The following is a 25,005-nucleotide window of genomic DNA, read 5'->3' as shown; positions in this document are numbered from 1 at the left end:
TATATATGGTTTGGGAGGGCTACAGCCCACCATAGTCCCTACATAGATAAGTCCTGACTGAAGCAACAACATACGATTTTATTTGAGCTATGATTCCTACGTTTTGAGCATTCTACATATATTTTTACTAAAACAATACATTATAATATTTTAAACCAGAAATCTTTTATATTTTATTGATTTCGAAGCGGATCGATCGATCGATCAAGGAGTAGCTACGGATTGTTGATGGTGGGTGCTCATCTCAGACTCTGTGATCATTTCATTGTTCTTCTTCTTCTTCTCCTTGCTCATTTTTGCTTTCTCACCAAGAAAGTATGATATAAATCCCCAAAGAGATAGAAAAAGAGAGACACCCTTTTCAGATTGGAACTTCTCGTGGTAAAATATCACGGCTAGTAACTCAGTTACCGGCAGTAACACTGTAATTACTATTCCCGATAAAAGGGATGATGAGTAAAATATTATACCAATAGCTCCCAAGAAGAAACACTGCCAAATTACCGCACTCCAAACAACTACTAAGTAGTATTTGGCCTCTCCTAGTTCATACTCTTTTGCTTCTCTTGGTATTGCCTGCCAAAATATAACTTTTATATATAATCCATTTGGTAGTATGTCTCGTGTGTATATAGTTTTGATATGCTACACACTTACTGTACACATTTATGTGAGTACCGATGAGGTGACACTCACCTATTAAATGTACAATTTTTCTATATTTCATCACATTTAATATATATGTGTGTCACCTCAGCAGTGCTCACATAAGTATGTAGGGTGCTCAGTATGCAACATATAAAAGTATATATATATAGAATCAACTGTAAATAGAAAATGATATATAATTCATTCATCACAACGTTTACGGGATACATGTTATTTCTCATAAGCTAGAGTTAGCAGATATGATGTAACTGAAATATTTTTATACTGTCGTTAAACATTATTTTCAATTGCTATACCATGAAAACAATCCAAAACAAAAAAAATAAAATACTTAACCAATCTTCAAATAGTAATTGCATTTATTTCAACTTAATTATGATAAACGAACACACCATCTAGCAATATATGTCATACAAATGGATTTAAAATTATAAATTTTTTAAAAGGATAAGTAGTGTTTATCTCATTCACACAATAGTTGGGTTAGGCTCATTGATTTGTATTCAATAGCTGGCCATAAACTTTAATTTTGTTTATCTAATTCCAATTAAGTTTGAAAGCCAAGTTAATCTTAAATAATATATCAGTGGTGAAAGATTTTCAATCGACACCTACCACTTAATCATCTCCACTACCTTAGGTTATTAATGTAGTGATTGAGATATCTGATATGTATTGATATTTGTGTGGTTGGGATTACAAAAAGACATGAAAACATTTTAAATAGACAGTTTGAGGTGGGAATTATATTTTTTTAACAAAAAAATAAACATAAAAACTCAAGTGAGACTGTCTTATGAGTCAATCTTGTGAGACATATTTCTGACTCAATCCATGAAAATATTATTTTTTATGGTTAAAGTATAATTTTTCCCTGCAAAAGTGTCATTTTTTTTTCAATTATGTTGTGAAAAATATTGTGTAATATATACTGATTTGAGTGAAAAATGTTTCACCTATGAAAAGTATTAATTTTCATATCCAAAGTTTATTTTTCACTACAAAAATATTATTTTTTGTTAGTTATTTCATGAAAAAATATTATTTTACACGGCATGTATGAACCAAGTCGACTCGTCTCACGTATATAGATCCGTGAGACTTTTGTGTAGGAGACCTACTCAAAAATAAATATACATATATATAATCATACATACATATATATGTATATATTTCACAATGGAAGGACTTATAAGTTAAGTAGATATTGCCAAGCATGTGCATAAATATAAAATATGATTCAAATTTCTCAATTTCAACGAAGACCAAAGATGTTCAAATTTGACTGAATTGTTAAGTTTTAATATAATTAAATGATGTTTTCAAGTCCACTTATTAATGCATTTCAATTGTCAACTTTTTAGTTATTGATTGATTTTATTAAATTTGATGTTAATTCATTTCAATTTTAGCATTATAAACATTTATCTCTCGATATAACAGTTGAACGTGAATAATTTTTATTTATTTCAAATATTTTTATATCTCAATATAATGTTTTTTACTTATTGATTTAATTTACGAAAGACAATAAATAAGTTAGTACTAATTAATTTTAATTAAACTTCAATTATTCAAGTCAATTCAACATGATTATTTAATTAATTAATATTTTTTAAAAAATACGTGACAATAAATTTCAATATTAATAAACAAAATTAAAATAATTTCATTCATTTTAAATAAATTTTTGTATAAAAAATATATAAAATTTATTTTTGACAATATATCAAACAAAAAATAAATAAGAAAATTATTTATATTTGAAAATAAATAATAATTATGTTAAAATATTTGTAATTAGTATAATTTTATAAAATTTTAATATATATATATATATATATTCTAATTAATAAAAAATTTATTCACAATCATAATCAAAATTAATATATAAATTAAATAAAAATATAAAAAAAGTTAAACGTCAAATATTATATAATAATTAATAAAAAAATTAAAATTTACTTATTAAAAATATTTATTATTTTCAAATTACAAGCCAATAAAATAATGTAATGTAGTGTCATAAATTTTTAAATAAATATAATTTTAAATTTTAAGATATTTCGTGACTAAAACTCAAAAAATAAAATGAACGAGTTAATAATTTTGATTTTAAATTATTGGTAGCAATAAAAAAAATATGTTTTTAAAATATCTAAATAAAAAATATATATGGAAGAAAAAAGAATGAAAATTTAGTGTTTGTATTGATATTATTTTTAAAAGAAATGAAAGTTAGTAGGTTAATGTGAGAGATTTCTCAATTAAATGTACATCTAAATCTTTACGTTGAATCAAAAATATTTTTTGACATTCTATAATGACACCTTAGACTTTAATTCTTATACTTAATAGAATTTGATGCGGTTATTAAAAATCTAGTGATATTTTGAATACCTATAAAATTTTGCAAAGTTTTAAAAAATAAATTTGAATACAACATTGTTTTTTAAAACTTTATTACAAAAATTTACATTGGATTCTAATAAATTTTTATGAAATATATAAAAATATAAATCGAATAAGAGTTTTAAACTAATTAAAAATCTAGAACCAATTAATCCTTTTACTGGTATAACTCAAAATGATAATGGAAAGTGTTGCGTGTAAGATTAATTATTACCTGGAAATCTTTGTTGATGAGCATGCCCACTGTACAGAAGGCGGTGGCGAAAAAACACATCACCATCTGAATCTCCAATACAAGAGTGTATGTTAACGCCTGTCCTGCCTTCAAATACATCAGCTCCACCATCGGCAGAATCAAGCCGTACAGTGCCGCCGCACCCAACGTCATGAAAAACCCTTCAAAATACTGCTTATCCGACTCCCCCTGTGGCCGATCACCGTTCGAGTGAAGGCCCAAAACCACCGCCCCCACCGTAAGCAGGACCACAGAGTTAATGGAGTACGCGGTGAACTTCTGCTTCACGAGGAGGAAAGCAAACGCCGCCGTGAAGGCCAGTTGAGTGGCTATTAACAGGGAGGAAGTGGACACCGGAAGCTTCGCTATGCCGTATGCGTAAAGATAGTCGTCGAAGCCAGTCAAGATTCCGATCACCGCTGCCGCCAGGAACACTTGGTGTTTCATGAAGAAGAGCTCGGTGCCGGGGTTGTTTCTGCGGCGGAGCAAGTAGGAAACGAGGAGGGGGATGAGGATAATCGGCCACCCGCCGGTTTCGAGCCAGCTGGAGAACCAGATCCGTTTGCCGCCGCGGATGAAGTATAGGCGCATGATCAGTGGGCCACCGCAGTTCCCGACGGATAGTATTATGCAGTTGATGATTAGGAAGATCCTTCTCATGGCGGCGGTGGTGGTGGCGGTCTGAACTTCCATCAGTGATGAATTTTTTGATTTATTCTTTTTTATTGCTCAACTTTGAATGCTGAGGATTTTTGGATCAGACTTTGTGGACTTCAATCAACTGACATGCATTTTATGTTTCTGGTTAGTGTTCTAAATGTTGGGTTAAATGTACGTATTTAATAATTAAGATTGCGATATTTCTATGACGGATGGGTTTGGATTCGAGTATAGTTAATACAAAAATTTCCCGAAAACTATGAATCTGAACCCGAACCCGAACTCGAACTGACTTGGTTACCAACCCGAAAAGTTTTTTAAAAAAAAAAAAAATTAATAAAGATATATGTTTTTTTAATATGAAGTATCCAAACATTATTGTTTTATTATTTAACAAAATAATTAAATAAATATTTAAAACACTTAATTGATATTTTAATTTAAACACATATCAGCAAATATTACCTAAATATATGATAATTATGTTTTGTAGATTTAAATATATTTAAATTTAAGAGTAGAAGTTATGTAAACTATTAATTACTTCATAAAAAAAAGCAATTGTTTAGGAAATTATTTCACAAAATAAATATTACATAATAAAAATTAATGAGATCAATAACAATAAAAAAAATTCAAGCATGTCAAAATAACTTCCAATAAAATGTTTAAAACATCAATATTTTATAAAATAAATATTATCTAATGAAAATTTATATTATCGATATACGATAAAAAAAATTCAACCATATAATATAAAAACTTTATCCAATATTTCTTAATTCTATAAAAAAATAATTTTTTAAATAAAAAAATCGCTGACCCGAATCCGACCCAACCCAACTATTTTTTTGGGGTTTGATTTCATGTCCAACTCGATTTGACCAGAACCAAAAAACCTCTAACTATAACTTGATTTTTTTTCAGGTCGGCTCGAGTCAGGTTATCTGATCGGGTTCGTTTTTGACATCCTATACATTTGTTTACTTTTATTTTATAAGCATCAAATGTGAAATGCCAGGATCGAGGCTAGAAATTTAGAGAGGGTGAATATATTTTCTTCGAATTGTTTCGATTGTGTTAACAATGCTGAAAATTTCTTCTTGTCAGTAGTTCGCAACAAGTCAGTCAGTGTGAAATGTGTGGAAGTAGGCTTTCTGAAACTGTTTTGAACAAATGGTTATTCAGTTGTTTGGTGTTAAGGAAAGTAAACTGAATGATAAATGAACACACAGATGTTTCTGAATGTTCGGAGATTTTAATACTTCTATGTCACTCCTTATTCCTCAAAGAAGGTTTGCACTAAAAGATTTTGGTAATTACAAATGATTTGAAATTACTCACTTCAGTAGGACTTAACACTGCTTAACTGAAACTGAAAAACATACCGCAGTAGAGTTCCTTGCTCAATACTATATGAACTAAAACAGAAGAAGTCTGCGCATGAATATGATCCTTAATATGATCAGATAAATAACGAATCAGTGTGTTCTTCCTCTTTAATTTGACTTCTTGTAATACTTTTGCAGAGAGAGTTGGTTTTCTTGTAAGTCAAAGATTCGTGTTGCTGGCTGGTTCAACTGATATTATATATAGTCTCAATCTTCAATGGTAACTTGTACAAAATATATCCGTTCATGAATGCAGATGTACTCGTTACCAAGTCATCGTCCTTTCTGATATAAGTCGAATTCTGTCAGAGACTGAAACTCTGATCCTTATCACTGATCGTAGGAAAAAAAAAGTTGTATGACTTTTATTTCTGATCCTTAATCACTGATTGAACTGATCCTATAGAGAGTGTAACGATCTTATTTAAAGTGATAACATGTCGGTTGAGCTAAATTAGTAGATCCCTAATCAGTTTAGTATATGTTGACTTTTACGTTGGATATTATTTTAGGCTGCGATCACTCAGGTTACTAATTTCAGTTTCTTTTCTTGCTTGAATTCAGTTGGGAAGGCTATAAGCATAGATCTATTAATAATCTAGAGACGCATAAATATTTTTTGTCATCTAATAATAATGAATACAAACGAAAACAATTCATATATATAAAATTATATTACTGATTGTTAAAATTTGCCTTTTTTCCATTTAGAAAAAAGGATTATCTTTTCTCGTGGAGAATGATTGTCATCAAAATCAATTTATTTATTAGAATGAAATGAATAGTACGTATTTTTAATTAAATATTCTATTTTTTTTATTTAATTAAGCATTCTGTAGCTGTCATTGACTGGTCAACTCTAAGTTAACAATAGTTTTGTTGTGCCCGTGAGTGCCCGTCTCTTCTTACATCGAAGTTCGGCAACAATATTCTATTGATAAATAAATAAGTAATTCAAACATCTTTGAATAGAATAAATTTAGAATCAAGAAATTCAAAATTTATTATTTAATTAAAAATCGATTGTATATTTAATTAATAAATAGTGCTTAATTGCCATATCTAGATAGGAAAAATTGCATTATTTTAAGGGTTAATTGAGATTCAGTACCTTTTGTAAATAGATTTTGGTTTTAGTACCTGGAGACAGAAAATTTCTTTAAAAATACCAAAATCGCCCTTATAACCTATTTTGATTTGAATTGATCCCCGCACTTTGAAAATGGTATCAGAGCCGTAGGTTAATTTATTTCAAACACATTATTTATTATTATAAAGAAACGAAATGTTTGAGGAGAAGAATTTCGAAAATTATGAAACCGAACTTAGGTTCGAGAAAAATAATTTACAAGGATTATTCCAATATTTTGGAATATACACAAGAACATCTAATTATTGTTAGATATCCAGAGCAGAAAGGGAATCCTCAGCACCCTCAGGTAAACTTATGATTCAATCTAATAAGTTTCTGGAAATTGTACCAGATTCTTCTAAGCTCTCTTTAGATCTTAGAGAAATTCAGAAAACAGTACAAAACTATGGCAATATGCTATATTTTGTAACGCAACGAGTTGAAAAAATCCTTGAAAACCAGGAAGAAATTCTTGGAATATTAAAGGATATTCAAACAAGAATTCAGAAACTAGAACAACAACCAGGTTCTAGTAAAAGAACTTCAGGAAGATGATTACCACCATCATTTGGTACTGAACCCTTGTTACATCGACAAGGAAAGGCCAGAGTGGTGTCAAAACCTTTGACTGAAGAAGAAAAGATGATCAATCTAATTAAGTCTGTCTCAGAAAAGAAATTAATCTGATGACAACTTTAGAAAGGATTGGTCTAGAGGATCTACAAGAGCTTGCAGAATCTTTTGCAAATCTCAAAGTTGTAGATCTAAAGATGAACACAGCAGGAGGTGAAACACCTGCTATAACTTTGTCATCTTCTCAGGAACCACCAAGGGAAAGTGTGGGATCTCAAAATATACACATTAGAGAATCTCAAACTGATTTCCATACTGGTGGAGGATCACACCCTGCGGGAACAAGGACAAGGAGAAATCAAATTCACTTGCACCAAACACCCTATGGGAAAACTGTTTTAGATCCTATACATCCTTACGGGGTTATGCTTAACCTTGATGTATTAGATCTCAAAAACAGAGAAGAACTCATAGACGATTGGACATCTGCTATGAGAATCGCAGCAGGAACACTTGATCTCAATAAAGAAAGATTCATTAAACTTTTGGAAATGAGTCTTATGGGATCAGTGAAAATAGCTTGGGACATGACTTCATTAGAAATGAAAGAATCAGTCCTAGCCGGAGAATCTCTAAGCGAGATAGCCGGAAGAATGGCTACCCTATTTAAAGCACAATTTATAGGGATAGATTATTTTAACAGTCAGGATACAGAGAAGAGGAAGAAATATACTCAAGCTCTGTATAGTCTTGAATTATATGACATCTGTTTAGTAGATGAATACATTATGTTATTCACTAAATATAGATGGAATTCAGGAGTCGAAGAAGATATAGCTATGCAGCTTTTCTTAGCAAAAATGCCAAGTCCCTGGAGAGAAATGCTCATAAGGGAATATGTACCTAGAAATCCAGATACATTGGCACGAAGAGCTTCTTTCCTTAAAGGAAAATTGGCGGAATGGTGCCATTTGGCAGCATTACAAAAGAATTACAAACGATTAAGGGGTATTAACAAACGTACTCCTTTGTGTTGTAAGGAAAATGATCTTCTAACAATTATTGGAAGTAAACCACAAAAACATAAAAGGAAAAGTTTTAGGACTCATCCTTATGCTAGAAGTGGAAGAAGTTCTTGGAAACCAAGAACAGTATGGTCTAGACAGAAAGCCAGATCTTACAAATCAGGATATTGAAGAAGCAGTTTACTACCAAGATCTTATTCAGGTATACCGATTTGAGGACATTGACTCAGATGAAAGTATATATGAAGAAGAAGAAGTCCTAAGTCAGGAAGAATCCGATGGAACTGTATCGGAATCTGACTGAAAACGAGGTGTTTCGACACGAAACACATGAGGACTTGTCTGGGTTCTTTAGCCAGACAACAATATCTCATAACATGGTCCAAAGGATTATGAAAGAAAATCCTAGTCTACAGAGATATCAAGGATTCTCTGCAGGACAGGTAGAAAAGTTCTTAGGAAATCTTGGCCTAAGAAACAGAAAGCATCATCTGAACTATAAAGTTTCTAGAAGGGAAATGGCAATCCCAATGGAACTTACTGGAAATAGAATGGAGATGCAACTAATTTCTTCTGAAGAAATTAAGGAGGAATTACAAAAACTCAAGATAGAAGTAGCGAAGACCATGTCTTGGATTCATATTGGAGCAATCCAAATTATGATAAAAGCTACTTTCAAAGAATGTATAGATTCACCCATTGATATTGCTATATGCGATAAAAGAATGGGAAACCTTCAAGATTCAGTGCTGGGAACTATCTCAGGAAATCTCTGTGCGGGCAAGATTGTAAGAGTAATCTATCCAATGATAGCCTACAACCTGGCAGATCGAGATTTCAGTCGAGCCTTGACATTGCATCAAAATTTCAAGGAGAAAAGACTGATGAAGGAAGGTAATAGACCATATTCTATTACCTATCAAATCTCATATGCTTTATCTAATACACATCATTCAGAGTTGTTTATTAGAAATGAGTTTATTGAGATACCAGAAATATTTGGAAAAGTTGCTCAGGCAATTTATCCAGAACGAATTGAATTTCCTATAATACATGAAACAGATATCCAAATAAAAGACAAACCGATTCTACAAAGGAATCAGAATCTTAGATTGGAATCAAGAAGACTATCTTTTCAAGGAGATAGAATTACAAGCTACAGATGGGAAAAAACCCCTATCCAAGAAACCCAACATGAGCTAAAAAGTTTTTCAACAATAGGAAAACTTAGATGTCCAGAAGGGTGGAAGGAAGTCGAAATAGTATTTGATATTACAAAACAAAGGAATCAATTTCCTTGTAATACCATCTACTATTTAGAACAAACTATGATAGGAACTTACCAAGGAATGATCCAAGTCGGAGAATTGGAGTTCATATCACAGGGATTCCAGGAAATGAACCAGATCAATTGGTTCTTGGACTAGAGTTTCTTGAGGAACATAAACCTTGGAAATGTCTAGAGTATGGAATGGAGTTTATGGCAGAAGATAAGATATGGAAAATCCAAAGACCACAAGTCCATTCTCCATATACATTCCAGTAGGAATGTTATATGAACAATATAAGGCAGAATATTTTGCTGCTTATATTGATTCAGGTGCTGGCATTTGTACAGCAAAACGAGGAGTTTTTCCAAATAATTTGGAAGAAGAATTACCAAAGATTGCTGGAAGAGATTTTTCCAGAAGAATCTTAATCTTATGTAAAGGGATTAAGATGACTGAAATAATGATTGGCGGTGCTGGGCAAACACCTTGGTACAAGGTGAAGACACCACCAATTTATTTTCATGATACATGAGCTGACATTTTACTAGGAAACAATTTCCTACAAATGTTCAAATCTTATACTCAAGAAAATGAGACTAGAAGATTAGTGTTTACAACTCCTTGTAACCACAAAATTATAGTCCAGAGACTAAGAGAGGCATTTTACAGAAAATCGCCGATCCAGTTTTGCAGCAAGCGTGGTGATTCAGGACAACTTCTGAACCCAAAAATGAAAGATTCTAGAAGGTTTGCAGAAACAATGCTCCAGTTGAGAGCAGATAAAACGCTCCAACCAAAAGATATGGAATACCTGAAGATATCTCTACATCAGAATGAAGTAGAGTTTGAATCTAAGGTATCCTTAGAAGATGTAAAGAAAAGGATCAAAGAAAATTAAAATGAAAATCCTTTGGCATGGTGGAACAGAAATCAACTCAAAGCTTGCCTTAAAATTAAAGAAGGCAAAGAGTATGAATTTGTCCGTTGCAAGCCTATCCCATTGAATATCATAGATCAAAGGGATATGCAGATTATAATCAAGGAACATTTGGACCTTGGTTTAATCAAAGCAGGAATGTCACCATATAGCAGTCCAGGTTTTCTGGTAAGAAATCATGGTGAGATAAAACGAGGAAAACCCATATTAGTTATTAATTATCAAGAAATTAATAAGATTCTGGAGTTTGTTGGGTATTTTATACCTAGTAGAGAACATCTAATAAGTTGCATACGCAACGCCAAGATATTCTCTAAGTTCGACTGTAAGTCTGGATTTTACCAGATTAGGATGCAAGAAGAAAGCAAGAAATTCACAGCTTTCTCTACACCACAAGAACATTATATTTGGGAGGTATTGTCAATGGGATTGGCTAATTCACCTCAGATATTTCAAAGAAAAATGGATAATCTTTTTAAAGATTATTTTAAATTTATGTTTGTTTATATTGACGATGTTTTAATAGCATCTAAAGATATGAATGAACATGTTAAGCATTTGGAGATTTTCTCTAATGTTTGTAAAAAAAGAAGGACTGGTTTTATCCGAGAAGAAAGCAGTAATTGCTACAAGAAAGATTGAATTCCTCGGAATTGAAATCGATGAGTCAGGAATTATTCTGCAAGAACACATAGTGGAAAAAGTGCAGAGTTTTCCAGAAAGTCTCAAAGACAAGAAGCAACTTCAAAGTTTTTTAGGAGTTGTTAATTTTGCTGGGATGTTTATCAAGAACCTAGCAAAACACAGGAAAGTGTTTAGTCAATTATTGAAAAAAGATGCTAGATTTTTATGGACGGATGAACATACAAAGGGACTATGTCAATTAAAGGAGATTTGTAAGAATCTTCCAAAAATGGCTATTCCTCAAGATGAGGATAATATGGTATTGTATACCGATGCCAGTGATCATTGGTGGGCAGCAGTTCTTACTAAGCTCACACCAGTTGGAGAACAACCATGCAGGTATTGTAGCGGTTTATTCTCAGATGCAGAAGACATAAGATTGCATATCAACGAGAAGGAATTTTATGCTGTAAAAAGGGCTTTTGAAAAATGGCCATTATTTTTACTTGCAAAGAAATTCACTTTGAAAGTTGATAACACACAGGTGAAAGCTTTTTTAAGGAATAGAATTTAGTCTAAACCTGAGAAGGCCAGATTATTAAGATGGCAAGCATTATGTCAAAATTATATTTTTGATATTGTGATTATTAAATCTCATGAAAATATTCTTGCAGATTTTTTAACAAGAGATGGACAGCATTGACATTGATGCTATTATCAAGATGCAGATGCATTTGAGGGAACACCTTGAAATGCTTCAAACCGAGTTGAACAAGTTAGCACTAAACGCAGAAGTTGCGGGAAGGCTTCAACAAGCTGATAAGAGAATTGTCTCTGATCGAATCACAGGATGTTTACAGGCATATACTCAGTTATGGTGGCCTATCCTCCAAGGCATTGAGAAACCATTGGTTTCCCAAATGGAGAGTTTTCGAGTACAGGACTCTATACCTGGAGCAGGGGATTCAAATACCCCTAGCACAAGTGTTAAGTCGGGAGCATCTCCAGATGAGTCGACTGAAACAAAAATTGAGACTCCAGATCCTTATCTCGAGTCCTCAAGTCAACCCTTCACCTCGGGGATTGAAGAGCGAGAGATCAACCTTAGGCCTCGAACTGACAAAGGCAAAACTAAGGTTGGTACTAATGAAACTGTAATTTCTCCAATTCAGGTTTACCAACAGAATTGGGAGAAATTAAACACTAGAATTGACATCAACCCGGCCATGGTTCGAGTTGATGTTGCAGGAAAATATCCTAGGGTATGGATGAAACAAAATTCATATCCAAAGGAGGTCAAAGCCTGGTATGAATTTGGGGCTCTTGCTTCGGTTTATACTACTTCGCCCAGCTTCCCGGAGATATCAGCATTACCAAAATGGATACAGGAAGCGGTACATGAAACTTGGACAAACAATGATCATTTGTCCAGAGGAGATATTTTGGAACTGTATTTTTTCAGTGAAGCACCAGAACCAGCAGGGAAAGGCTCACACGAAGCCTTTCATTTCATCAAGCTAAGTAGGCCAGACATGAATTCTAAAAAATTTATAAAGGATCCTCCTACAAATGAAACCCCCTTAGTCTCTTCATTCAATGAAGATGACATATCTACCAGGAGAGCATGGGGTATCTGGGTCTGTCTCACGGAGATGGATAAAGTCAAGTTTCCATTTAAGTTTTACAAAAATTCTTTAAATGGATCATTCCTGTTAAACACGATGACAGGAAAAACTACAAGCTTTGCAGAAGACCTATTCGAAAAGAAAAGAAATCTTCTGTGGAACAGCAAGCTGTTGGCAAGTAAAGAAACTCGCCGAGAATTTTGTAACATGGCACATATAGGAAGATGGTCAGAAAACATCTGCCTTGAATGCCAAAACCAGAAGGAACCTGAATTGGGTAAATGATTCAAACCGAGATCTGATCGGAAACACTTTACCGACACAAGCACAAGTGGGGATGGACCACATTCAAGTTTTCCTCGAGGGCACCGACAGCCAAAGATTCCTCGACAAAGTTAAAAGGGACATGTGACCAAACCCATTAACAAGGATCACTACCATGTGAGTGGAATAAAATGACCATCAATAATCGGTGGAAAAAGACACAAGAACCACTAAGGATGAGTGGTAAATGACAAAAGGACATTGGATACTATATCTTAAAAGAATTCAATGAATAAAAGCAAAACAACTGGTCCCGAAAAATTTTATCTATATAATAGAACAAAATGGAACCAGTAAAACACACAAGGAAGAAACCTAAAGAAAATGTATTTTACATATCTGAAGGTGTTAAAAAGGAAAATCAAGTATGAAAGGAAGGAGCTAAAAGTTCTCAGAGCAATAGCTCAGAATTTCCAAGAGAAAGGAGATGAAATCACAGCTGATCTTGTTTTAATGCATTCCTACTGGCAGTGCGGAGAAATAAGAGAATGGGAAAAGTTGATGTCTAGATTAATAACCTAGACATATCATAGGGACCACTCAACCACTACATGGTCCATTTGCAAGCTGTAAAGGTTTATCAAGATTTGAAGTCCGAATTTCAAATCCGAAGAAGCCTTCTATAAATAAGGCAGAAAGAAGGAAGTGAAGATCATCGAACATTTTCCTCATTTCTTTCAAAACCAATTGTAATATTTTCTTTCTAGTTTATGTGTTTTTCAAGTTCTGCTACTATAAGTAGCTAAACAAGTTTCTCCTCCTCTACAGAAGGTTTCAATGTAATAATAAATGTTTGTGTTTGAATAAAGATATTTTGGCTCTAGCCCCTCTCATGTATTATTTTCAAAATTTTATCTTTTACTGTACACCCTAAGGTAGGAAACGAATTAGGGTTGTGCTAAGTGCTGCTGAAGTAATCTGTGTCGGTAACCATCGATTGCGATCGTGTGGTTGGATTGTGAGGAGCAGTTCGTAAAATACGGTGGATATAACTCGGTGGCATTCTTGTCAAAGAGGTAAAAGATTTAATTCATCTTACGGAAGCATGATGGGCCTTTAATTTAAAAATAAAAATCAATGTAATTAAAATTAAGGTTGAGGGGTATTTTGGGAAAAATTTGAAAACTAGGTATCAAATCCAAAGTTAAAAAACTTTGGGTACTGATACACAAGTTGCCCTTATTTTAATACTTTGAATTTCCCTTTTTAACTGGTCAAAGTTTAAGTTTATTTTCATTTAATAACTTGAAATTTTTTTTGTCTTTTTTCCCCTTAACACCATTAAATTCTTCGAATATTACTTGCTTGGCTCATATATTCTCTAACATTACTCATATGAAAAAAAATAAAGCTCATTTATACACATTAAAATAATTTTTATTAAGCAAAAAATAAAGGAGAAAATAAAGAAAAAATGACAACTAATATTTCAAAATAAAAAGAAAAAACTAGTCGTTTTCTTTTATTTTTGCTTACTTAGATTTTAATGTGTATATAGGCTTTACTCTCATCATGTGAGCCATGCATGAGATTACTGATGTCAAATAAGCAATATTTGATGACTTTAATGTCTTCCGAGGAAAAATTAAGCAAACCCAAAAAAAAAACGTAGTTATTAAATGCGAACCAAATTTTGACAAAGTATAGAATTGATATCCAAAACAATCAGTTTACATGATAAATTATTTATCAACTGGTGGATCCTGGCTCGGAGAGAATAGCAAAATAATGGAGGAAAATTTATGGCGTGACGATCTCCAACTCGACAAATTGAAGTTTAATGAAGATCAATTTTCAGATGATTTTGAGCAATACAAGATGTGGAATTAAAGATTCAAGTGAAGAATTCAAAGATAAAAAAAGTCAATTTGTATGAAAACAAATGTAGACCGTAACTGATGATTCGAACCCCAACAATATACGAATATATCGGAAGCAGATTTTGATTTGACTTCGAAATCAACACCCAACGATTATATCACAATTATCACAAACCATATTTCATCAAGATTCTGAGTTGTAGAACCCCGACCTCTTGTCTATATGAAGACAAGTAGGGATATAAATGAACCAGACTGTTCGCGAGTTATTCAGAGCTCGACTAGATAAAAAATTCGTTTGAGTTCGTTTGTTAATGATATCAAGTCAAACTCGAGCTTGACAATTTAATCAAACCAAGCTCAAGCCTAAAGATATTCAGCTAGTAAGCTCGCAAACATGTTCATTAATAGGTTCGCGAGTTCGAGTTCGGCTCGTTTAAGTGGCTCATAAGTTCGAGCTTAGCTCATTTGTTACATTGAAAAATAAAAATATTAGTACTAATAAAATTTACACTTTTATATCTGGTTTAAAATTAGTTTATGGCTATATTTAATTTTTAACAAGCTCAAACTCAAGTTCAATTGTATGTTTTATGAGCTCGAAAACGAGCCGAGCTCAAGTCAGGTTTGCTAAACATGATAAACGAGCTATTTATGAACCTAGCTCGAGCCCAGCTTGATTAACATGATAAACGAGCTTTTAATGAGCTCGGCTCGAGCATTTCGTGAGCTTAGTAATTTCAAGACAAATCGAGCTCGAGCTTGATGATAAAAGCTCGAGTCGAGCTCGAGCTTCTATCAAACTTAAACGAGCCAAGCTCAAGTATAATATTGTTTGGTTTAGTTTGGATCGTTTACATCTCTAGAGATAAGAACCAAAAGTATGGTTGATGTCAAGTCGAAGAAGAACAACACAAGATGAAATCTTGATAAGTTCGAAGAGAAAACTATGAATTTGGAGAAAATCTTATAATTTTATTGATAAAAATGGCCCAAACGTTTTTAAAAATTGTTGATATACATATGTGTGTGAAAATCATAAAACAATAATGCAATATAAGCTTAAAAAATGTTTCTTTGACTTGAATCTTTCTAAATCTTATATTTCTCAAAATCATCAAAAAATCGGTATCCATTAAACTTCAATTTGTCGAGTTTGAGATCATTCACATCATAAATGTGATATCGCATCCTACATGTACAAAAATTAGAAGTTTAAGTAAATTTATAAGGATATACAAGTGACTCGTACAAAAACTTGAGTTAACATTTTTCGTAAAACGATGACGATTGCATAGTAATTATTATAGGAACCTAAATGTATTCGCTCTTTTGCGGGTCTGAGCTCGGGAGTGATAAAATTGTATCTAGACAGTCCCAAGAGAGAACATCGAGAAATAACTGCTATGAAGAACAAATGCTACTGGTATGAGAGCCATCTCTTGAACATGTGGGGCAAAGTGTTACATCCATGGAGACCACCTCTCGAACCTGTAGGAACTATCTCTAGGTTCCTAGCATTGTTGGATTGAGAAGTCAGGTTGCGACGAAGACATCGTGTGCTGAAGAAGAAGTGATTGTGATACTCCTCTAACAACTCGAGTTAACCATTTTTGTAAAATGAAGATGATTACATAGCAATTGCTATAAATGTTTATTGTACAGTCGTACTTGCGTGAGCCTGAATTTGTGATGTGAGAGTAAATTTTCCTCAATTATTTTGCTCTTCTCTCCGAGTTAGGATCACATAATCAACTCATATAGAAAGAATGACAAGAAGATGCATGACGAATACTAATTGAAATAGTATAATAACTTTTTTTATATGTCTCGAACTTTAATTTTACCTCATATACTACTTGAATATGAAAAGTAAAGTTTGAGGAAATTAATTGGGGAAACCTTTAGAAACAAAGCATATGATAAAGGTGAACAGACATTCGTTAAAAACAAAGCATGTCGTAAAGGTGGACATTTTGTAGATATGATGTATCTGGAAGAAACATTCATTCGGTAATGAAAGTAATAAACGATGAAATGTTAATAGCTAAAAAAAAAAAAGCCATGTGCTAATCAATTATTAATTCATAAAGGCACTAATCAAGCCGGTGGAATGTAATGATTTCCCATATCTTTTCACACAATTATGAGAGATTGATTGGGCATTTGGCGAATTATCAGTCCTCCTGGAAATTAATAGTTGATGTTTATTTGAAATATTAATGATTGATCTAATATAATATTATTTTAAATCAATCAAAACGATACATTTTAATCGATGAATTTGAATTTAAAGATTTCAAATCCATAATAAAAAAAATATTAATTTGTTTGGATGAAGCATTTCGACAATAAATTTTAAACACTTAATTAGCTATTTTTTAAATCAATTATGATTTATTTCAAATCAATCTCAATATAAAATCATTCAAATTTTTTTTTCAAATATTTTATCAAATCCAAACTTTTCAATCCAAATGCAATAAGTGAACTATGAATTCTAAGTCAATGAATTCCTTTGCCCTTAATCTTTGTGGACCAAGTATAGGAGGAATATATTTTGGCCTTGTAAGGTAGTTGTATGACAAAAAAGTATTGTATCATAAAATGATTATTTGTTTCAGAGTTAAGTTTTGTATGCAGTGTTGTAACACCTAACACAAAATGCAGCAAAATATTTTAACACACAAAATTTTACGTAAATACAATAAGACACAGAAAATTATACACAAGTGAACACAATTTTGCGGTGCCTCAGGACAAAAGATACACTAGAAAAATCTGTCAGTTTACAAAACCAATACTAGTGAATAAAGAAAAACTAATTCTCTTAACAAAGTAAGGGAGCAAAGTACATCCAAAACATTTATCAAAGTAAATAACCAAAACTACGACTCCAGTGCTTGAGAAGCCGAAAATTTTCTTTGATAAACAACACTATAGTCAACATAGTAATTAGATGTTGTGCGAGAATGTTTTCAACACTCCACGGTAATATTTCAATACGCATTGGCTTGAGCATTTGATCTCTTCAATGTAAGTCTTCAATCCTTGTGCTTGCTCTCGTGTGACGGCTATATCTCTTCTCTATTTCTCTCTTTGATTATTTATATGCTACATTTGTCTCAGAATTTATCCCACAAAAAAAATCCTCCAAAATATAGAAACAAGAGTTATATTATGAAATAAAATCTTTTAAATAAATCTATCATATTTAAAGTTTATCAAGGATATCAATAGTCTAGAAAGGAAAAACTCTATATTTGAATATATACACAATATTTATCAAAAAGTAAAATATAATCAATATTCTAGAAAGACAAAACTCTATGACTGAATATAGGCATGCTTAACGGACCGGTTCGGACCGGAACCCGTCCATTAAGCTCGGAACCGGATCTGGTAAGGGTGAACCTGACCCAAAACCGTGTACAATTCATGTTTTAATGGATTGAACCAGTTCAGCATGTTCTAAACCGGTACATGCTGAACTGGTTCAACCGGTGGTTCCAACCTGGTTCCGGCATGTAACCGAATCCGATTCGGAACCGGATTCGGAACTCGTAAATTTTTTAAAAAATAAATAAATAAAAGGTTGCACAAGATGCAGTGGAACGACTATCGAATCCCAATATTTAATTTTGCAATTTGGCCCCCAAAAATTAGGGGCCAAATTGTATATATATTACCCCAAAAATCACATATAAATACAAGCAAATTTTTTTTATATCCAAATTGTATATATATTACCCCAAAAATCACATATAAATACAAGCAATTTTTTTTTATATTTTCACACATCAATTTTCTCTCAACTTTATATTTATCTACAATTAATATCTTTCTTTGCTATTATTTCTCAAAATATATTCTATTGGGTTAAGCGTGCATGAGTGATAATAGTACTGAGATAGGTGACCTCCTGGGAAGTTCTCATGCGTCAAGCTGCTTACGTTGCGTCGCTTGATCTGATTGGCTAAGTGGGTCGTAAAAGAGTGACACCAGATCTTAATGGGTAATACTCTCTCTGCTAGGGACAGGACCGACGGTAGGGAAAAGGTAAGACTGATCTATAAGGAATATGAGACAGCACTAGCAGATAGACACGCACCTCCCTGGACTCATGTGCCTAACAGCCCGACTCATTAGCACACAAATAGGTGCACTCTGTGCTGTCACAAGTATGAGGAAATAAAGTTGCGCCTTGGCTAACAGCTATAACTTTTGGCCTAATGGTAAGCGCTTGATCCTAACATATTCAATAATTGTGTTATAATTTTATCTACACTCAATATTCTCTTTATTTTTATTTATTTACAATTTCGCAAGTTACTCATATAAATAATTCGAATTTCAATGGCATCATCTTCAAACCGTGGTGTGGTGGAGATGAATACGTTTCCGACTTTGGTGAACATTTTTGCTACATCACCGACTTTGATGAAGTCAAACCTAGCCACGAGAAAGAAGAAGCCATGGAACTCCTCAACAAAGATGTAGGGATGTCATCGTCCACCCGAGCAAGCAACACGATGTCAATGTATCAATCTTTTTTAATAGCTTAACAAGAATATTTTGTTGAATTTACTAATACTATTCAACTTGATTTTCACATTATTTCTAGACACAAACTTAAGAAATATTGCTTTGATATTTATAAAGAATAAAAAGAAACACTATAATCGTATCTTTCAAATATTTCTTGTAGAGTTAATTTGACAACTGATATTTGGACTAATTTGAAATATGAATCTCATTTTTTTGTTATATGTCATGTGATTGATGAAACTTGGATTATGCAAAAAAGAATTTTAGCGCTAGATCATTTAGAATCGTCACACAACGCATACACTATAGCTAGATATTTTTTAAATATTGTTAATATTTATAGCATACAAAATAAAATAATTTCGATCACATTAGATAATGCGAGTGCCAATATTCTTGCGATTAAATATTTTAAAGATTTACTAAAACTGATTTTAGATGGTAATTTGCTTCATTCTATATGTGCATGTCATATTATCAACTTATGTGTTAAATGTGCATGTAATGAACATATGTCTGCTGTAATAGAAAAAATCAAAGTATGTGAGAAATTATTACGTGAAAGAAGATATGGATATGATTGGAAAATACTATTCGAATCAAATAGAATTAAATATAAAAAAATTTATTTCTGTTGAAACTATATGTAATTCTTTATATCACTTGCTTCATACTTTATTGTGTTTTCAAGATTTAGTTACTCCATATTACAATTATTTTACGGTAGACTTTTTAGTGATGATTGACGATGATGGAAATATTTTGAGTAAATTTGTTTGGAAATTTTTAAAGAAGCAACCGAAAAATTTTCTAGCATTAACTACCCTACTTCAACCATGGTTTCTACCTTTGCTTTTCAATATGTTTTATAAATTTATTGAATATCGTGATGATTCTATTATGCGTGATTTTGTTTCAAATATGGAACACAAAATTTTAAAATATTGGGAGAATATCCCAATTGCATGATTTATCAACATTACTTGATCCTAGTCAAAATCAAGGATGATTAGACGTGTTTTTTTTAATATTATGCTAAATTTCTTTGGAAGAATGTTGATGATCAAATGAAGTCAACCATGCATTCTCTCCAAGAATTGTTTGATTTATATGCTAGTGAACAATGTGAACCGAGTGAGCAGCCAGAGGATAGGCCGACAGATCAAAGCAAAAGTGGAGCACTCAACTTCTTTTAAAGTTTGAAACGACAAAAGTTCAAAGAAAAATCGATGACACCAACAAATTACAATGAGATCCAAATTTATCTAAGCCAATATATTGAGACTGAAATGAATTTCGATGTTCTTGATTGGTGAAAAATAAATTCTCAATTTTATATAGTGTTAGCAGCAATTGCCAGAGATGTACTACCCGTTCGAAGTTCAAGTGTTGCTTCCGAATCAATATTTTCAATATGTGGAAAAATCATTGGTGAACAAAGAACTAATTTAAAGCCAGAAACAATTTTGCGTGCTAACATGTCTATAAGATTGGTTTGCAGTCGAAAAAAATAATAGGACCGCTGGAGCAATCGATGAATTTTAAAGCTTAAGTTCCGACGAAGGTCCGGAATATTCAAAATAAATTTTAATAAATCGTGATGAATTTTAGATTTTCAATTGTAAAATCAATGTTTAAATTATTTTATTTTTATGATTAGTCAGTATTGTTTCAACTCAAAATACTAAATAAAAAAAGTTCATTAATAAAAGTAATTTTATATTCAAAATAATAATAGTCGGACACGGAACCCGAAACCGGTCTAAAAGTCACCGAAACGGTCCAAGATTCGGATTGGTTCCAAGATTTCAAACTTGGAACAAAATCGGTTTGATCAAATCCAGAACCGGTCGGAACCGATCCAGAACCAGAACTGACAAACCGATAAGCATGCATAATTGAAAATATGAATGATATTGATCAAAAAGGAAAATATAATTAAAGAATATATTATATTCATTTCAATCTCCTTTTTTTGTCTTTCTGGATAAAATACACAAAAATATTAATCAAGAGAACTCTTTTGAGTTAGCACACAATTTTCCTTCAGTTAGAGACTCGTTTCCCCTTGAATTCAACCAAGTTAAATCAGACGTTATGACAGTGTTGTTACAGGTGTTGCAACGCGGGAAACTAAAACACTTAGCAATATATTCAATTGGATCATAAAACCAACAACAACTAAACATCGTTACTAAAAGCTAACAACAAGTAAATAAATAAACATAAAAACAAACTAAGGAGTAGTTTCATCTCCAACTCCATCAGTGATCTCATCCGTATCTCCTTCGTCTTCATCGTCCGCTTCTTTTTTCATTTTTTATGATGCTTCAACACTTCGCTTTCTGCAGCTTCTCCTATTCCCCTTTGTGACCAGAATGCACCGCCACTTCCAGAAGTAAACCGCACTCATCTATTTGATTTTCTTAATACGCGATAATATTCTTCGCATTGCTGATTTTCTTCCAGCCAAACTCAATTTGAGCCTATATATCCGTGACTTACAATTGGACGTCCATTTAATATAGAAAACTTTCGAAATAACTGGACTCCCCTTAAATATAAATTGTAGAGAATTTATTGGATTTCCAACCATTTTTCTCGTTGGTCATTTGAATCAATGGTTTGTGAAATATGAGCAAAATATCAGAATTGGTCAAGTTTACCTAAGAGTTGTATCATTATCCGACTTTATCTTGCAACCGTTATTTCATCTAGATAACATTCGAATAAGTTGAAAGGAATATTTTATTCCTTAATTAACTTTTTCTTTGTTGATAATATTTATATAATCAAATATGGAGGTTTGTCTTTCTAGACTAATTAGATTTTCTATTGATATTTTCCTTGTTAAATAATATTGTGATATTATTTATACTCATGATAAGATCTTTAGATATCATATTATTATTCAAAAGAGTTTGTTTGCTAATGAAATTCTTGTTTTCTTATTTATGTAAGACTTTATATAAGGAATAAACTCTAAAGCAAAAGAAAGATATAAATAAGAGAGATCATGGCAGCAATGGTGTGGGGCTTTGGTGGTTGGTGATTGTCGAGAATTGTAGGAAGAGAAAAGAATTACATCAGTGAAGATTTTGCGTGATTGACTCACTATATTTGATGTATTGCCGTGATGTATTGGAGACACTCGAAGACAACACTCGTGTAAAGTGTTGGTTGAAGAGTTATTTGTGGCTCCGGATTTCGGCAATACAACCATTGTATCTGTGATGCAATTTACTTTCTTGACTTGTTAAGTAATATAGTTTTTCGTAGTTTCACTAGTATTGGTTTTGTAAACTATTTACAATTTTCTAGTGTATATTTTGTCCTGAGTCATCGCAGAAGTTTTATACATGTGCATGATTTATTTTGTCTTATTTTATTTATTAATGTTTATTTGTGTGTTTAATTAATATATTTCGTTGCATGTTGTGGAGTGTTATAACAACTGCACACAACACTTAAAATCTGATAGATAAAATCTCAAAATTTTATGTACTTTTATGCTAAACAAATCAACTTTCACTAGTCGAGCCAACCTGAAATATGACTTGTAGAAAATCGAGTTTTCTATTTATCCGTTTTGTTCTCTAGTCATTTCGATTATTGAGCTATAAGATATTATCGAAATACACGGGCTTGCCGGATTTCTGATTTAATAAATGCGAAGAAATTTTATCTACCGAAAATACCCTCACCATAGCGGCCAATACGGGGCAAGGAGGTTTGGATACAACAGTAGTTGCGTAGGCTCCGTCTCTGTTTTTTTCTCTTCCCGTGAATTCAACACCAACAAATTCCTCAAATTGGTTTAGGGTTCCCTATTTTCTGATCGAGTCTTCCTAACCCGAAAATACACCGATGTCTAGCAAGCTAGGTAATTTCGAACTGTGGAATCGTCGAATCTTGTTGTATTTTACCGATTTGCGTTTGTTTTCCAAGTTATTTTTGGCTGATATGCGTGCTCTCTTTCGCTTTTGATCAGGAGGAAAAGCAAAGCCTCTGAAGCAACCTAAGGCGGAAAAGAAAGAATACGACGAGGTATCGATTCTTGATTTATAAGTTTGAATCTTTAGGTTCTGTGATGCGATTGGAACTACGATAAATTTTCATATACAGAGTTAATATACATATTTTTTTAGTATGTGTTTCTTTTCCTGTTTGAATGAGAATAGAAATTTAATTGAAGAGGTAATTTGCTAAAGTTTGGTGGAAATTTTATAATTTTTTAAAAAAAAATTCCTTGATATTTTTCAATAAATTGAGTTTCGATTGCTGCCTTGTCCAGCCCAAACAGGGAATCGCTGTTGCAGTACTTTTAGTTTCGCCCAGGATGTGTTTCCAAATTTGCATATTAGATAATAGCTTTGGTCATTTTTACCATGGGTTTGTTAATGATGGTGATTGCCACACTGCTATTTAAATGTAATGCTTTAAGGAATAAATATTGCTTCCCGTAATTTCAAACGATGATGATTGTATTTGTGCATCTTTTCTTTTAATCACAGTGGCAGCTATAAGTTATTCAGGTCGTAACTTCTTCCCGCAATTCCAACATTACATTAGATCGGTGTTACTGAAAATGATACTAGTTTTATCTTCTAATTGTTGTTTGGTGTCCAATGTTCTGGGAGGTGGAGGATAAGCATTGAAACTAAATTTCCTCTTGTTTTCTTGGGCTAAAATGTATGAAAATAGTAGGATGTCATATGTAAGGAGTTGGGCATGATGAAAATATGAATGAGACGAATGTGTAAATGATTCATATATTTCATAATGATAGCTTTGTACAAACAAATCAATTACTTCTTGTTTCTTTCCAATCAATGAAGGAAAATAATGTCTTTAGTAATTTCCTCGTTGAAATTCTAATCCAATTATATAGTTAGATTTTTGCAATTCAATGAGCTAAAGATGCAACCTCAGGGGGACAATTTCCTTGCCTGTGTTTCTGTTTCTCTGTAGTTTTGAAATGTCATGGATCATTTAATTTGCAGGTCGACAAGGCTAATCTTCAAAAGAAGAAGGATGAAGAAAAGGTGAAGTTATCTTTCTGCAAGGACTTCTGCTTCATGTTACATGATTGCATTGTTTCTTACCAATAATCGTTCTTGCCAGGCACTCAAGGAACTCAAGGCAAAGGCTCAGCAAAAGGGATCATTTGGAGGTTCTGGTCTTAAGAAGAGTGGTAAAAAATGAATCTCATTAGAAAGCCAAACGGCTCAATGGACAAATTTTACTTCATTATGTTGTCATATTATGAATTCTAGTAACGGGTTTAAACTTGTTGGCTTTGTGTTTATGGTTGAATGGTGATTGTGTGAAACCAAACTAGTCGTGAAACGTTTCAATGTAAAACTTTACATATGCAAGCATCTTGTTTGAGGAACATTTTACTTGGCTGCTCGAACCTGTATGGTATGTTACTTTGTTTTAGACTTGCTATGCTGATATTGTGCAACATAATTAAGTTCCATCTCTTGTTGGAATTTGATTTGTTGGAATTTGATTTTGTATAAAGAGGAAAGACCTAAACTATGTCACTAACTCCATGTAATGCAACTGCTATAGTTGAGGCACAAGATGTGGGGATGAGTAAAATTTCAATTTACCTAACCCAAGGGAATTGATGAATCGATCAAACATGGCAATCTGGTTGGATTAAAACATCGATTACATCAAAGTAAACATCAATTTACTTTCTTTTTAAAAAATTGCATCCTATCATGGATTTATTTTTCGTTTTTTTGGAG

At 32.5% G+C, this 25,005-nt stretch overlaps 1 protein-coding gene and 1 long non-coding RNA gene across 2 annotated transcripts; one reads left to right on the top strand and one right to left on the bottom strand.

Annotated features, from left to right (window-relative positions):
- Nucleotides 1-58: 58 nt before the first annotated feature.
- On the bottom strand, nucleotides 59-4,114 carry LOC140985679 (purine permease 3-like). The gene is made up of 2 exons (XM_073453560.1): nucleotides 3,296-4,114; nucleotides 59-576 (listed from the first exon to the last, which is right to left on the bottom strand). The coding sequence occupies exons 1-2, from the start codon at nucleotides 4,007-4,009 to the stop codon at nucleotides 205-207; spliced, it is 1,086 nt and encodes a 361-aa protein (XP_073309661.1). The 5' UTR covers nucleotides 4,010-4,114; the 3' UTR covers nucleotides 59-204.
- An 18,806-nt stretch (nucleotides 4,115-22,920) lies between these two features.
- LOC140986382 (uncharacterized) lies at nucleotides 22,921-24,641 on the top strand. Its single transcript, XR_012176935.1, has 4 exons — nucleotides 22,921-23,129; nucleotides 23,238-23,293; nucleotides 24,250-24,291; nucleotides 24,371-24,641. It is a non-coding gene; the product is annotated as an uncharacterized lncRNA (long non-coding RNA).
- Nucleotides 24,642-25,005: the final 364 nt, after the last annotated feature.

This window comes from Primulina huaijiensis, chromosome 10 (genome assembly GCF_012295235.1).
Source record: "Primulina huaijiensis isolate GDHJ02 chromosome 10, ASM1229523v2, whole genome shotgun sequence".
In the NCBI taxonomy this organism is placed as follows: Eukaryota; Viridiplantae; Streptophyta; class Magnoliopsida; order Lamiales; family Gesneriaceae; genus Primulina; species Primulina huaijiensis.
This window is presented reverse-complemented; position numbering and strand designations above follow the sequence as displayed.